This window comes from Lipophrys pholis (genome assembly GCF_963383615.2).
Source record: "Lipophrys pholis genome assembly, chromosome: 12".
Lineage (NCBI taxonomy): Eukaryota > Metazoa > Chordata > Actinopteri > Blenniiformes > Blenniidae > Lipophrys > Lipophrys pholis.
The window spans coordinates 18607619-18625037 of NC_137641.1; the positions used below are offsets into that span (position 1 = coordinate 18607619).

At 41.9% G+C, this 17419-nt stretch overlaps 1 protein-coding gene across 1 annotated transcript in view; it reads right to left on the minus strand.

Moving 5' to 3' along the window:
- rimbp2a (RIMS binding protein 2a) overlaps positions 1-17419 on the minus strand; it is a gene marked incomplete at its 3' end in the record, with an annotated part of 71491 nt that overhangs the window by 44677 nt on the left and 9395 nt on the right. The window contains exon 3 of the mRNA XM_080477307.1: positions 15668-15814. Within this exon, the coding sequence (XP_080333433.1) occupies positions 15668-15814 (147 nt within the window). The remainder of the gene's footprint in view (positions 1-15667; positions 15815-17419) is intronic.

Sequence of the window (17419 nt, forward strand, 5' to 3'; positions counted from 1 at the left end):
AAACAATAAGCCAATAAGGGCTCCATGTGGATATGTGTGGTAAAAATCATGAGATCTTCCCATTACCAATGCATCACCTGATTTACTGCACCTCTGAATTACCTGCCTGACCTCCCGGCACCATCACCTGATGACGTTCTGCCTTCACGTGCAAGCATTATGGAATTATGTATAGAGATTAAACAATGCAAAACCTTAATACAGCTTAGGAGAAAACATAAAGATCTGATTCTGGCGAGGTACAGGGTTTTGCCATGAAAGAAAGGGCTATGGTGGCTATGGTGTTGCACTGTTGATTGGTGGAGGGGCTACAATCGCTCTGTATAACATGCCACTATTTTTTTTATATGGATGTAGGATAGAACAACATTGACATAAATTAAAATATTACATATTTACATTACTAAAACCTTCAGACAAGGTGGCCAAAACTCAAAATCTGTGAATGAAAAACATTAGCTTTCACAATCTCCTGCAATTCCGGAGGAAAAAAAAAAAAAAGAAGAAGTGAAGTTGTTCTCAAACCCCGAGGATGGTGGTTCAACTCTCATTTCTATCATGTTCATATGCCCTAGAGTTCTTGGGAAAAACCCTGCACCTCAATTCTTCCCAATGAAGCATGCATTGTTTTTAACATATCATTGTTGGTATGTAAGTTTGTGCAATGTGCACTAACTATATACAATTTAGGTGCACAAACTAATGCTGAATATGATTTGCATTATCTCCCCCACTGCTATTTGGAAGCAGCCTGAACAAGGCCAGGGACAGAGAGAAAGTCAATGTGTGAAAACCTTGACTGTCTATATGCGAGAGGCCTAGCTGATCCAGCTGGACCGTATACTGACGGCCCTTCAGGGAAAACACTGCCTTCCCTGAAGAATACACATTCCCGGCGGGAAATATTAGGGCATGGGAGTGTACATACTGAAATGTGTGCATGCGTGCCTTGTGCACTCGCTGTATGCAGTGATGGTGAAATTGTGCTCCAATTGACATGGGCAGCAAAGATTAAAGTCGCACTGATGACATAACACATTTGATGTGAACAGGACCTATTGTGTTCCCTCCAGCCACGGAGACTATCGGAGGGATGGAAAATAAGTTCTGAGGATGATCAGTGTAATGCTAATGAGGAGCCCAGGAGCTGGTTAAGGATTACATGTGCTTGGATGGACCTTCATGCTCACATAATGCTTGGCTGAACCTTCGCGTTCAAAACAAGTAAATGCACAAACACACACAGACAAGTCAGCCTATAAATCCTCAAGTGCACACATATTCATTGACTAATACACACATGCACAAACACGGGCAAACGCAGAGAGTCAGGGACGCGCATGCCTCCATGTGTACACATAATACCCACTGATACACACTCACATGGCCCCGATTTGGAGGAAAACACACACCGCATAAGTGCTAAATAATTTACATCTGACCCCATTGCATAGTTGCTAAAATGTACGCTATATGCTCTAAACGCACTAAACCGAGCCTTAACAGAGGATTCCTCAACGACTGTTCCTCGTCACTGTCCAACCCGGGTTCCGGAAATCCCCTCTGCTGCGTGTTTTAAATGTCTCTCTGCTTCTGCAAACCTGAACGTAATAATTATGTCATCACAGAACTCCTACGACAGCCCAGTAATGAATCCCCCATTGCAATCAGGTTGTGTTGTAACAGGGAGAAAAACTAAAAAATCCAGCCTATGCGGAGATAAACAGCAAAAAGTTTTTCTTCATGATCAGCAGATGCCTCGAAGTGCTGCAGACCCCCTTCTGATAAAGACAACAAGCATTCGGGAGTGTTACGCTAGTGCTGGCCACTTTCCACTACCAGGAGGGCGCAGGATTCATTAACATAGTTTTGTTTTTAGCTCTACACAGCGAAGCTCAACTGTTGTCTCCACATAAGAGGAAACTGAAAAATCTGAAGACTGAAAGTCTCTCGTGCAGGAAAACAATAGTTTACCAGAAATACCAAGACTTGGTTTTGAAACAAAGCGACCAGATCAGACTAGATATTCTAAATCAAACTTTTCAATACTTTTCTTTATTGATCAGCTGCCTTATATGATATGTATTGTGATTGTCTTTGTTTGCTTTCCTTCAGCTTGTTTCAGGGGACCAAAACAAATATCTCTTCACCCTGCATGAACACGTCTTACTTTTGCTTCATACAAGGTACCAGATGGCCTATTTTGTGAGCAGTGCAACATTTTGAAAAATTAATCAACATTGGTTTTCTGCTTATATTCAGCCTTTTTAACAAATCGTGGACAACAGTGCCTTAAACTTTCATAGACTTTAATCTCCCTACAGTTGGAAGGAAAATGTCCCATCACTTGAAATATATAAAGGGAAAAAAATATTTGAGTACAAAAACCAACTCAGTGGGGCTGTAATCTTACTGATTAAATCTGTTCTAATTGTTCATTGTTCTTAAATTTCTGTTTAAGACTCAATGACATAAACGTGAAAAACCGTAGTCGGGAAACTGTAACAGTATACGGGAAGTATGAGCGAGTCCAGGGTCTCCCCAGAGCAGGACTCAGTGGCACGGTGCAATAGGTGACAGTTACCGGAGCACAGGTCTTGTCATGTCATCTGTATACGAACAGGCTTGCCTCTGTGACATTGTGTGCTCCTCTAACCCTGCCCTCCTCCTCCTCCTCCTCCTCCTCCTACTCCTCTTCTTCCTCTCTCCATCTAGTTGCCCTTGGTGTTCGGTCCGCTGAAGGCTTCTGCCCTATATTTAATCATTCAAGCCCGTCCAGACACAAAACACTGGGGACTAAATGAGAGAGAAGAGGGCTGAGCGAAGGAAGATGTAGCAAATGATAGAGGTACAAGACAGGGACAATTTAGGTAAGAGAAGGTAATCAAGATGTTATTTAGAGGAACAGAGAGAACTGGGTGTGAGAGAGAAAAGTCTAATCAGGAGAGAAGGGCGCCTAAAGAAATAGAAAACTGGGTGTAAAACAATGAAGACAACTTAAAAAGATCTTTTTTTCTTTTTTTTTAATTACAGAGGACAGTGGGAGACTGTTAGTGATGTGGAATTAACAGGCTTTTATCAGCATGTTTCTTTGCCAAAGGGCTCACCTAGTCTGGCAGAGTCATGCTGGGACTATGTAGCAATACAAATAGGCCACAGAATTAAGTTTTGAGAGTGCACTTTGAGCCAAAAATATAAACAGCATCATATAACCTGCTTCTGGGTCAAAGTGACTTGCAGCCATGTCATGCAGGGGACACTCTCGACTTGTCCTGAAATGATACTCAGTACATTTGTTTTTTAAATATTCTCAGTATAATCAAACAGAGTAGGCACAATGATACCGAGTCCATCATTTGAGCTGTGACTCACCAAAGCTACCTTCAAACTACCGATTATTCCAGAAGATAGGAGATCATTTGAAAAGCAAATACACAACCTGCATGACAACATAATTTGAACGCTACTTATCCTTCAGTCAGACATCTATTTTCTACAGATACTCCTTCCTCGCCCCACCCATCCTCCTTCTCCCTCTGCAGCACTCTGTGTCTTTCCTTTAATATAACTTCTGTGTATATTGAAAAGCTGCCAGGAAATGTGAGGAGGAAATGTTCCTTTATTGTTTCTATCTCTGCAACCCCCCCCCCAACTGGCTAAGTGACAACACTTATGGTGTGTACGCTCACAATCAATACGGCGCTCCCTCACATTCTGGCATGCGTTCACGTGTCGAGCTGCGCAAGTTGCGTGCACCACACACATGGCAGGAGTAGGGGTGAGGGGAGGGGTGACAGGGTTGCTATAGAAACAGCTCTCTTTCAGGTGTAGTGCGTCAGGATGATAAAAAAAAAAAAGAAAGTAGCAATGAACTATCACATGAAACATATCTGATGCCCTTTGACAGTGTAATTGTGAGCATGTATGGCAAATAAAAGCCGTCTCATTTATTTGCTGTTTATAAAGCTGCCAGTTAAATGAAGCGTTACTATACTGAAGAGGCACACTGGCACACTTTAAAACTGACGTATAATATAATATCCACATGCACATAGACAACATACTGGAGATGGGCTGTTTGATGCGGATGTGCAACGGACCTTCTGAGTACACAAAGTGTAAGCACACATCGAGCCATGCTATTAATAATAGAGTGAAAATGTGGGTGAGTGTGTATGAAGGCATGTAATCCGGAATAAATATGGAAATGTGTGTCTCCGTCCACATGAAATACACAACGGTCTGCTGATGTACGACTCTGTGGATGTATTTTTGAATCTGTTGACTTACTCTGCCTCCACATGACAGCACATGTGTGCAAACGCAGTGTGTGCGTGTGTGTGTGTGTAGTGATGGGTGGCTCCACAGCCCTCTGAGGCTGTCACTGTGGGGATGTGCGCGGCGCCTCCGTGTCCGTATAGGAACATTTTGATTAGTTGAGGAGGCTGTCTTTGGCTGCCAGACTCACTGATAATCTCAAGAGAGGAGCAGGAGAGAAATCAGTCATGAGACCGAAAACACATGTTTCATTTCCCCGTATCTACTCTCCTCTATCTCTCTCCCTTTTTTGCCCTCTGGCATTCAAATGAACGTCAGCTGGCAGAGCCGACCAGTCTGCCGCATGGAGATGAAGAAGCGGGAGAGGAAGAAAGATGGTGCAAACTTAAGACTTGCCCTCCTGCAACCTGGCTTTGCATCTTTCAAAGGAACACTGAAGGGAACTGACTAAATATTGCAGACAGACAAATGAAGACATGCCACTTGTGGAGAGCAAAATGCTGCAAAATGAGATTTAAGTAGAGTCATTTGTGCACGGGTTCTCTCCTTTTCCTGTTCCTCCGCCACACAGTATTTTCTCCTTCGGTGTCTCACCTACCCACACAGCCATACATTCGAGCATATGCACGGTGGACACACACAAACCCTGAATAATCTCACCTGCGCGCACGCAAAGGCTTTTTTTAAGCATGTGCAACAACTCACACGCATCCAACAGATGAGTTAAAGAAGCTGCTGAGTGATTAGCTGTGTCATGATAGCTTTAATTTCCTTCTCGTTCCAACAACTAACGTGATGAAAAGCAACATCCGCTCTACTCATCAGGGCACAGCAGGCGCTCAGCTCTGTACGTTTCTGCTCTGTGCAGGAAACAGGAACTTTGAGTTGATTCACAATGAAAGGATTACAGCGGGACGTGATAAAAAGCACTGGACTGTCACTCACATCTGAATTATTTTTAACCCATTTCTGGTGCTCACCTGGAGAAACTGGTATTCCTCTTAAACTTTATGTACAAAATCAAATGTTTACTGACACCAGACCTGAAAACATCAGGTGTTTACAGTCTTTTATTTTAGCCATCTTGCAAAGTGATCCGATAGAGGGGTTAAAAGCTGTATTTCTCAAAAATATATTATTAGGCAGAAAAAGTAAATAATAAACATAAAGACTGGGCTTCATGACAATATATGAATACTGTTAGTAGGTGCAGCATGCCACAACAATTCGGGGGGTTAAAACATGGAGAGGGCATCGGTAAAAAATGGTTCAATGTTTTGTTTTGCTTTAGTAGTTCCAGAAATGGATAGAATAAATTCAGAGAATCACAACAGTACACACAGGCTGGCAGCCTGTTCAGGATGTTTACTCCCGTTCACTCATTGTTAGGTGGAATCGGATGGCACAGTGAAGCAGTGGTTACCATGGTCATCTCACATCTGAACGTTTCCATTTCAAATCTGGATCAAGGATTGCTCCTGGTTTGCTCCAGGTACCCTAGCTTCTACCTCACGATCTGTTTGTTTTTTGTTTTTTAACATGTGTTTTATAACCACAAAGTGCTGAACAGACCTTCTATAACACATCAAATAAAAAAAATAATGCAGCACAGAAAAGCAACATGTAGCCACTAGTTGTTTTAATTTCCACCGTCAATGTCCGCAAAGCCGCTGTTACATCCATGTGTCTGTTTTAATTAGTACTCCAGAAGTCAGCTCTTGTGAGAAAAAGCAAACTTTCCTTATCCGCAAATCAGCTCTGTTCAGTGACGGACCAGAGTTTGTCCTGGCGCGTCGTTGTGCTATATTTGTACAACATATCTGATCTGGAATAGCCAATGAGAATACACAGGGACAGTGAGCACAACAACCGTAAACCACCTCCTAAACTCACTTGTGGTGGTGAGTACTGAAACAAGATAGAAATTGTGATTATGACTTTTTCATATCAGGTTTGTGCTCACACAGAGAAAATGGATAGCCACAGTAAAAGTCACACATATCTCAGCGCAATCAGAAATATAATGCTTCTCAGAGTATAACATATAACAACAATTCAGACAAACACGCCCAGTGAGTGACTTTCACTCATAAGGATAGCACAAGAAATAATCAGCCATGAGTGGGTTAATATTCATCAGCAACACCTGGCAACCCCTCAGCAGGCAGGAATCAGGAAACGCTCAGGTTACCGGAGCCGATAACGTCAAAGCACACACACACACACACACACATACACACACACACACACACACACACACACACACACACACACACACACACGCACATTGAAGCGCACACAAACACACACTAAATCAATTTGTTTGACAAAGCATCGCATGCTTGTCTCTCTTCTTGAGTCTCTAAGTGATCATGTGCCCACAGATGGTGTTTCACACATAATTCTTGCGTATACATAGTATAGAAAGATTATTCATTATTCATAGTTTGACAGCAGTGAAAAGGCAGCGCTACCTTCCACTTTGACACACACCTATTCTCACATGCACACATTATTCTCACTGAGCATTAAACACACCATTAGACCGTACGCTGTAACCCCACCCCTCACACTGATACACACACACACACACACACACGCACACACACACACACACACACACATGCACGCACGGACATCTCCAAACAGGTGGCTTTGCCTCAGTCAAGAAACAGTGAACCCTGGATGTTGCTTTCTCCTCGTTAAATCCCAGAGGAGACAAAATGTACTAATACCCCACTCCTTTCCACCTCACTGTGCACATCTGTCTCCTTCTGCAGCAACTGCACAGACAGGTTTTCCCCAGCTGCTTGGCTATGCTAACCCTGTGCACTATATATAGGACTCAACAGAGCTAAATCAAACACAAACACACTCGAGCCAATGGTGCAGAGACGCAGACAAAGAGCAGCGGTGACAAGCGAGCCGGGTGGCGATAAAGGATTTGTATTTACCGTGTGTGCCAGCTAGCACAGGAGCATCTTTACTAAGGTGTCGCTTACTCCTTCTTCCTCCTTGCTCTGATCTCCTCCCTTCTCCTCTCTATGGGTGGGGAATAGTCAAACGGCTGCAGCAGCAGCAGCAGCAGCATCACCAGCAGCTCCAGGGCTCGTGTGTATGTCTCTCTCTCTTTCTCCCTCTCTCCCTCGCTCATTCCTCCGCCCCCTCTGTACATGCTCTCTTTCCCTTTCCTCTCACTCTCTCCCCACCCCCGAAGACCCTCCTCCTTAACACCCTTCCTCCATCATTTTCTCCTTTTCTCTTCCACGCGCTCTGTCTCTCCTCCTTTCTCTCCCTTCCTCTGCTCAATTTCTCCCCTTCCTCTCTCGGCCTGTACGAGTGTGCAGTGAGCTGCAGAAATCCACTCTGTTGAATTAATCAGCTCGCTCCACCGCCACAACCATCAGCTACATCATTGGGACACTTTTGGGAGGAAAGGTATCACTGGCAATGAGATGAAATAGACATCTGGAAGACTCCACAATAGGGACGCTTTATAGGAAGGCTGCTGCCAGATAGACCCGCCCTCTTCGCTTCTGCTCCTCAGTGTCTTTATCCTTGACGTTGCTTGACTGATGCTACTTTTGATCTTTCACGAACATCCCCAGTAATGATGAGCACCTCAGCTGGCAAATCGTCCCTGTGCAAAAAGCCTATATTTAACATCAATGCCCATTTTTACTGCCTATTCTACGAGGATCTGAGTCTCTCTGCTGCTTTGAATCTTTCCCTTGCACTTTCATTCACGGTAGCAAGTTATGCCACTGCATTTGGGGTCTGATGTTATTTGCCTAAGTAATTATGCTTTATAGTGCACTGTTGGCGAGTAGGGAGTGACTCACAAATTAAGTCTATTTTATTCCATGCTGGCACATTTCAACTGTTGTACATTTGTGGCATACTGCATTAGCTGCAATACTAAATGTAATAAGTAAACAGGCTTTCAGTTTGTTGTGGTGCTCTGTAAAGAAAGAACATGAAGGTTGGGATTTTATGCTGGTTAAGTGGACTTCTTTTTTTTTTTTTAATCTCCAAGAATGAAAAAACCCATAGTTAGCTGAGATAAACTCCACATTGGAGTCTCCAACCCGTAGGACCCTGAGCTTTATAAAGCAGTATAAAAGACGGATGTGTGGATTCAAATGGTCTACCAAAATAGTTGTATCTACATGCATACTTTATGCTAACATAAAGTACAGCCAATTAGTCAGTTACATGGATTTGTCCAAGGTGTAAGATTTAAGGTTTGCATTGGTAGTGATTGTGACAACAGCGAAGTGGAGAACAGGAAATATTACATAAAGAGGAGGAATAACCATGCCAGAGGGGGTGTTGAGGTGGCAAATGAGACAAAGGCTGCAGCTTACACCCAATTTTAAAATAAGGTGTAAAATCATAATTCTGTTTGATCAGATTCTTGTGAGCTGACTAAGAGGTGGTGGCTGTTTTAGTGAAACAACATGGGAAAATTTGAGTCATCACGCTGGCACTAGTAGAAAAGGATAGATTTATCTCCTAGGAACCAAGAATATCTGCACAAAATGCCACGAAAAATACTGTGTATCCAACCGCTGATCTTTCAGTCCAGATGAAGGTGAAACTCCATACAGAGAGGCTGAACAAGAACCAGGTAACATCTCGTTATGAGGCGATAGTGCTAATCACTTCAATATTGAGCTTTTTTTTTCACAGCTGGGATGTCATTGTAATAGTCACTTTATGTGTTAAATATATTGTACAAAACATGAGGCTACATTTTGTCCCGATATGACCCATTATTCCATTTCCTGTCGGTTCCAAGTGTAATCCTCACAGTTTCACAGCTTTTAGCCCTTAACCACAACACAGCACACACTTGCTATCACACTGCCTACACTGCCTTGTCACAATGACTAATTATATCATATTGACATCAGCTTATGTGTGGGGACTCATGCATGTCCATGCAAGTGTGTGTGAGTGTGGGTACGCCACAGTTAGCCCCTGAAATGACTTAATCCGGCTAAAGGGATTTTCAATTAATCCAGGAGGGCCCTACATTCTATGACATATTTCTAGCACATTTTCCTACAAATGCACCAGAATTTGTTTTACGTTTTTTTTAAGTGTACGATGGACCACAAATGTGGTTTGGATTTATGTCACTGTGTGTTCTTAAATCCAGCCAGTGTTCAGCATTTACATAACTACGCTGCTCTGTACCTCACATGTGAACACCCATTCTGTTATTATTGAAGTCTCCTGTTTCTCAAGGCTGAACTGAAAAAGGGCTCAAATAAAGGTTTATCTTTTAGCAAGTAACGTGACTCACATTTTATATTTACTCATAAGGGTATTTAGCAACTGCCAATCAAGTCTAACATGACAAAACATCCAGACCTTTGCAGGATTTCAGACAAAATGGTCCTCATGACAAACAGTTTGTATTTTAGACTACACTAGATTAAATCTGTTATATTAGTATTAGTGAGAGAAACTTCAGAAGCAAGTTGATGATACACCAGGTTGAAAAAGCTTCTGTTGTACTGTTTGATTGTATTCGCCAGTAAATGTACATTTTCGTGTTAGTTTCTATGTATTGGCACAAGTATCCCAGCTGAGGATTCAAGATTTGAGCTGTTCAGTGCTGACCGGTGCTGGAAATCTCAGCTCAGCCTGCATTCCTCCAGAACTCAACGCTGGCCCTCACAAATTGGCTAGATCATTAATCCTGCTGGCATTGTGTGTTCACTTCACAACAAAGTGGATCATTTGGGACTGTGAAGGAACGCCCTGCATGCCACTAGGAAATGTTGTGTTTGCAGGTTTTTGCCAAACCATGTGTTGGCTTTTTTCCCAAAAGCCATTGGGACAATAAGTTGCCTCTATGTCTTAAATTTTTGTTACCCCAGAGAGGAGAAGATTTCTGTGCGCGGGTCCAGTGTGCTTAGTGGATGTTTGTTTGCACTGTAGGGGTGTCTGCTGCAAAGACTGCTGCATTTGCACATTTCTGAAGGCTGCATTGATGCTTAGGTGCTTGTGTTTGTTGCAGTTTAATTGCTATTGTAAAGCATTGTTTTGTTTAGTTTTCATCATTTCTATGTTGTTTTCATGGACACTAAAGTAAACAATAAAAGTGGCACGTTCTGATTGTAAGGTATGACCAATAGAAAACCTCAAATGACGCTGTGCTGCGTGATACAAAACACGAGGAAGCACGCATCCTGTTTTAACATTTGTGCCTAAAATGAATTCCCAGAAAACATCTCAAATTCGATCATGAACAGGCACGGCCCAACCTGATATACATCATATCTGCTTTGATTACTGCCAGCATGAAGCTGCACAGGCCAGGCCGGTGTCCTCAGGCAACCTCTTCATCTTGGTGTGGACACCAATGAGGTGCATGTGTGTTTATTACTCTGGGTACCTAAATCTATTTACATATTTGATTGAACTGTCTTCTTTCTTAGAAATCAATTCACAAAAAGGAAAATTATAAGATTTTTTTATGCGATAACAAAGATTAAGGTTAGGTGGTTGTTCAGCTGTCATGTCACATGTTGCGTCGACAGCATGGTGAGAATTTGGAGCGATGACTTCTTGAAAAACCAGCGCAGCTTGTCATTATACTTTCATCCATACAATTGAAAACAAGACAGCATGTATGCCGTTTCAGAAAAAAAAAAAGACATATAAGCACTGCACTGGAGCAACCACACTCGACGTTTGGATACTAACCTGCACAGAGCTGCTGTTAGCGGCACTCACCAGACTCAAGGTAATTTTACCATTTCCACCCAGAGACACTGTGATGCCACCCACTCTGAGAGGATAATGCATCTCATCATGACAATGAGCTTACAAGATATGCTTCCATTCAGCTTTGTTGATGGTGAAGGCTTCAGCAAGTTAATGGAATACGTTGAGCCTGATTACAAAATGCTAAAATTGGATGGGGGGGTTTTCGTGTGTGTTTTTCTATTTTAGACCTGTCGACTAGTCTTAATTGACATTGTGTTTAATTGACAGACAGATCAGTCGCTACAAGCACAACCCAGTCCAGGCTAAGATTGGGCAAGGAGCAGGTAAGGCGGAGTTGAGAGTAACTCTGCAGGAAAATAAATCTCCTGAGTTTAAATGATTTTACAATTAATCTACTGATTGAAGTGGTCCATCTCAGTTCTGGTGTTCAAGAACTCTGATTATAGTGTCTTCTTCGTTGTACTTCGGTTTATTTCTTCAGAAACAACAGAAAAGATGGACTGGAGAATTGAACGGGGTGGGGGGGGGGGGGGGGGGGGGGTAACGTAATTAAATGGGAACATCTGAAAGAACGCTCTCTGATGTAAATTGAATTAAGTGAAGAATGAAATCCTCTGCCAGAATACACTCCTGGTAATATCTGCTGCTACAACATCTCTGTGAGTCAAAACTATATTTTTTTACATTTTTTTTAAGCATCCTGTCGGTGGTGGCAGTGTTATTCCAGCTGAACTGTGAATCGACTCACATTATGCTGAACTACTATTAACCCCGGAGTTGTCTGTGCATCTGATTAGAGGAACTTCAGATGGACATTGCAGGGTGCGCTGAGACAACACAGCTATTAGTGATTATTGATTAGCCATTGGTCCCCTTTGCACTGGAACGGCCTCTATCATCTGAATGGACCAGCTGCTAGTAATACACAATTGTTGCCATAGGGACGGTGTCTAGGGAGACAGCTGTGGCCTTTTAGCAGCAGCTACACGCCACACAGAAGGTCACTCCTCACCGAGGGTACCATTCTCCGACTGTCCATCAGAGATTGTTTCCAGGCAACTCGTCCAAAGAGTTTTGTTTTGTTTTGTTTTTTCATTCTATTTTCTTCATTTTCCTGGAAAACAGTCCACCTTCTCCGTCTGTTTTCTTGCCATTTAGGTAGAAAAACAACAAAACAGAAGAGAATGACAAAGATATTACAGTCTGGTTGAGGTAGCCTATGAAGATTCTTTTCAGTGACACAAGTATGGAAATCAGAACACAACAGTGGAGTTTAGACATTTAGCTGAGACCACCTATAGAAGAAGGAAACTAGGTGAAAAAGACATGACCAGTCTCGCATGCGTTTCTCTTTCTACACCCTGTTGTTCAAAAACGCATCTCACTTATTCCCATAACATAACACCACCATGAAAATGCTTCCCTACAACACAATACAAATATTGTCACTAAAATAAGCCGGATGTTCTTGAGAGGACCCAGAAGATCCTAATGTAAGATCAACAGTAGCTCAGGCTACTGATAACAGAGCAGATATGAATTCAGTACTCTATGTCATATGTTTGAGATTACTTATATATCCACCCATCTGCAATACTGTACCCACGAGGCTGGGTGGAGCTGATCCCAGTGGACTGTGGGTAAAAGGCAGGGTGCATTCTGGATAAGACAACATTTCATCAAAGGGCAAACACAGATGAAAGCCATCATACACACACATTCAGACTTTTGGGTGAATGAGTTATGTATGAACCGAAAACACATGTTTTTGAACTATGGGAATAAACCAGAGTGAAAACAAAGGCACAGACATGCAAACTTTTCACAGAAAGGCCTCCCAGGAAATCAACCCCAGGATATTCTCTCTCTGAGAAACGAGGTTTACACCACCATGCAGCCAGGATTAGCAATGTCAGCCATTTGGAATCTTACATTTGTGGTTTGAAAAAATTTTTTCCTGTTAAAAACTCAGCAAGTGTACCCCTGTAGGTTTTGTCCAAAATATTAATTCACAATCTGCGGTCCAAAGCTCTCAGTACATATTGTCAGTCCATTAGAAGGCAAACACAGAAAGACAGTGCACTCACACACATGCTCACATTCACACCTACAGTCAAAGTATAGCCACCAATTGACCTCAAATCAAATATCAGGCTTTAAAACATGGGATCTATTTTAGCATATTTGTCTTCACCAGATTTTTTTTTTAAATTACATTTAAGACCAAATTAATACAGATGGAAGGGATGAACAAAAATAATGTCTCTTTTTCACTTTAAATACACTAACAGTGTAAGTGCATAGTATATCTGCTTAAGCAAATATGTAAGAATGAACCAGCCCTCATAACTGAGCCGCTCTCAGATTAACTGATCCATAGCTGAGTCTGTCTTTGCATGAGTGACCATGATGCAGCCTGTGTGAGTGAAGCTGTCGAAAAGCAGCGAAAAGACTCTCAGGCAGCCTGCTGAACTGCCTAAAAAACAGGAACTCTCCAATATGAAAACAAAGAAAAGCAGCACATATGAACAGACACAGGCATAATTACACAATCTCGTGATTTGTGCTGCTGTGACAGATAATTCCCTTAAAATCTCCCAGGCTACCCTGAATCCAAACATTTCTAAGAGAGATGTTTGTATGCCCTGATAAAGAGGGTAAATGTCTTTCTTATCTCATACACTGAGATGAAACTGCATTAGCAGTTCATCCATAAGCTCTACACACAAAAATGGTGAATGCAGAGTAGTTACATTATCAATGATCTTTTTTGTTTCCTCCATATAGTTTCAATGGATAAAAGCAACAAATGTTCAAAATGAAATGTTGCTTTTAGTTGTTTGTGTTGTTCTGGTCTTTTTCTCATTTGAATCTACAGTATGTTACAATCTGTTTTATATGTATGTAGACTGTAGAGAGACAGACTACTGTGAGTCCAGGACACAATGCCATCTAACATGCAGGTTTCTGAACTGTGGGATGAAGTCAGAGAGGGAGCATGCACAGGGAGAACATGCAGGCTCCCCACTGAAAGGACCCCAAGCCTGGAATTGAACCGGGGATATTCTCATTTAAGGCACTACGCCACCATGTGGCCCCTCAATTTTGGAATATTTGTACATTTGCAACGGAAAAAACGTATAATTAGCGTGATCCATATGTGATTGAGAGTTTGAGTCGAGATCAAACATCGGTGTTGCTGTTTATGCAAGGGGACAAGTAGCTGTATTTCTATTGGATGCACACTTAGAAAATGCCCACAAGAGGAGGAAAACAACATTTTACAAGATAAAAGGAGGAAATCTGTTGGATAAATGTTCCAATAATAACATTTTGTCAATTATTTGTCAGACATCAAGAGATAAATGAACAAGGAATCCTTAAACATAACACTAAACACTGGGATAACATTTTTATTTATTTATTTTTTTCAAATTATGGGTTAGTGTTATTATCAGTTTTGGGAACACACAGCACAGCGTGCGGATTTCGCTCAATGTTACTGGAACTCATTTCAAGCCATTGAGGCTTACAACAGAAGCCAGCCATTATGCTCTGTCAGTTCCCCTCTGCCAGCATGTCCACGCTACTGCATATGGGCGTGTTGCCAAGACAACGACTCACACACCTTGCCATCTGAGACCACCTGGAGAAGCCCCCCCAAAGGACAAATTGACTAAATACATAAATACATGAACATACTATGCACTGGAAAATACGAATGGTGCTGTGAACAGACCCCCGTACACAACACTCCCCTAACTGCATAAAACATTTCTGTTTAACACCAGATTGTGCACACCCACATGTCTGCATAATTAGGACCAAGCAAAAGGGAGCATAGTATGTGTGGGAAATACCATGCCATCCACCTTGAATCAACAGCTCCCTTAAAGAATAAAAACTGCAACAGTAACAGTGAGTGCAATGAGCACTCAGTGAAGTCACTGTATGTATATTTAGGGGCTCCCCAAATGAGTGGAGCATGAGGGGGCTCTGCCACAAACGGCATTAATGATGCAGAAAGACACTAAATTGTGAATGGATTCCAACAATATTTCCACCGCTTTATCAACCCACAAAGTGCTTTACATTATGAATCACATTCACACACACACACACACACACACACACACACACACACACACACACACACACACACACACACACACACACACACACACACACACACACTGCAGTGAAGAGAGCTATGGGATCAAACCTGAAAACTTCCGATTGAGAGACGACACGCTCTTCTAATTGAGCCACAGTTGCCTCTTTTTAATGTTACACATCATATTAACCAGGAGAGTCTCTGCTAGATATAACTTCAACAACAACCAAATTAACTATGTAATACTGACAATCCATTGAACATCATTTCATCAACCTACTTGCCAGATTTCTGAAGAGTCAACTCAACTAAAGCCACACACAACAAATGAAAGGCGAAACTCGAAAATACAAAGGTATTTAATCTGAGCATAAGCCAAAAAGAAGACTCCATTTCATAGGAAATGAACATCTCAATTACAGGTGTGTTATCACGGAAGACTGATCAAGAAAAACAACACGTATATGGAGTATGTACTGTATATGTGGAAATAAAATGACTAAAGTAGGGTGAAGAGATAAGTGGGCATACCAGTTTCCTGTACTGCTGTTTCTCTTGGCGGAGAGTGGCTACTTCAAGCTTCAGAGCGCCGTTTCTCTCCTCCAGCAGTCGAAAGCGGTTCACATTGTGAACTGTAGAGTGTCCAGTTGTTTGCTGGGATAAAATGTCATATTTTGACTGAAAGACAAAAAATATACATATATTATCAAGCTTGGACATCTGTAGTGTTATCGAGTTATTAGTGGGTACATTTAAGACGAGATCACCACAATCCCCCACCCTCCCTCCAAAAATTAGGTAGTAATACAGATGTGATCCACTCATTGTTTCAATATCTTGATTTCTACATTTTGGATGCTAATAAAGAAAATCCATTACATCAGCTGCATGGGGCACGTACCCAGACACGTGTATACACACCAACCAGGTGAAACACTGTGAGGACAACTGAAACAATCCATCTTCTATACTGCCTATTAAATCCAGGGTCCTGGGGAGACTGAAGCTGATCCCAGGTGCACCCTGGACAGTCCATCACAAGGCAAACACACACACACACACACACACACACACACACACACACACACACACACACACACACACATACACACACACACACTTGAACCGGAAATAGACTTGCTGTGAGACAAGAGTGCCAACCACTACAGCACCATGTGACCTCAGAGCATGTGTAATAATGCTTTGTTTTGGGTTTTTTTTTATGACCAGTTGCTATTTTAACGACAGACCATATTTGTACATCAGCTCACTAACATTAGGTGATATTAAATACTCACTAACATGAGCATTTGTCTACAGACTGAACAGCACATATTTCAGGCATCATATCGATGGCTAAAATTGCATTATAAAAGCTACCTAACAGCTTTCCAGCTGTTTGTATGCAAGATATATTATATTGATTCAAGCAGAAGAGACAATCAACTTTGTTTAACATTAAGGATGTCTAAAATCAAGATTCAGAAATATGGATTTGTGTTGCAACACTTAAAGGTAAGAGGAAAATACAAATGGGGTTGTCAGAGGGTTGTTTGTGGGCGGCATGGCCCAGCTGGTAGGGTTCGATTCCCATCTCCACCTGTCTACATGCCAACTGCTCCCATTGGAGTGACAGCGTCTTGCATGGCTGCAGCCTCCATTGGTGTGTGAATGTGTGAGTAAATGGGTGAATGCAATGAACTATGTAAAGCACTTTGGGGCTGCTCACACAACTGTAAGGCACTATATAAGTGAAGCCCATTTATCATTTTTATTTTACTAAGATAAGTTTCAACAATCCAATAAGTACTCTGCATTAACTACTGTGAAAATCACTGCCAAGTCCTTTACAACACGACAGTGAAACTGTGAAAACTAACATGAAAGTACCAAGAGTCTTTAGTTACAGTATGATGGTGAGGCAAATAAAATCACTGTCTGAGGATTTAACAGTGTTTTATTTTCTCCTTTTCTACATTGCTATTTTTCGTGATGGCTGCTATAGTCTTTTAAACCAAATTATAGCTCTCTTAATACTCTCCGTGGAAATGTACTTGCATATCTGTAACGAGCAGGCTCCAAGCCTCACTTGACAGCTGTGGATAGTCTGTTGTGTTGCTCAGTTAGTCCTCCTCCAGAAAAGTTGTCAATTTGCACCACTTGGTGACACTTTTAAGTTCCTTGTTGTCCTCCTCTGGAGCAGAACTGCTGTGCTGTCAATCTGGTAGTTTTGAAAAAAAAAAACGAAAAAAGTGAAGACTTTGCAGCGAGGAGAGGGGTTGC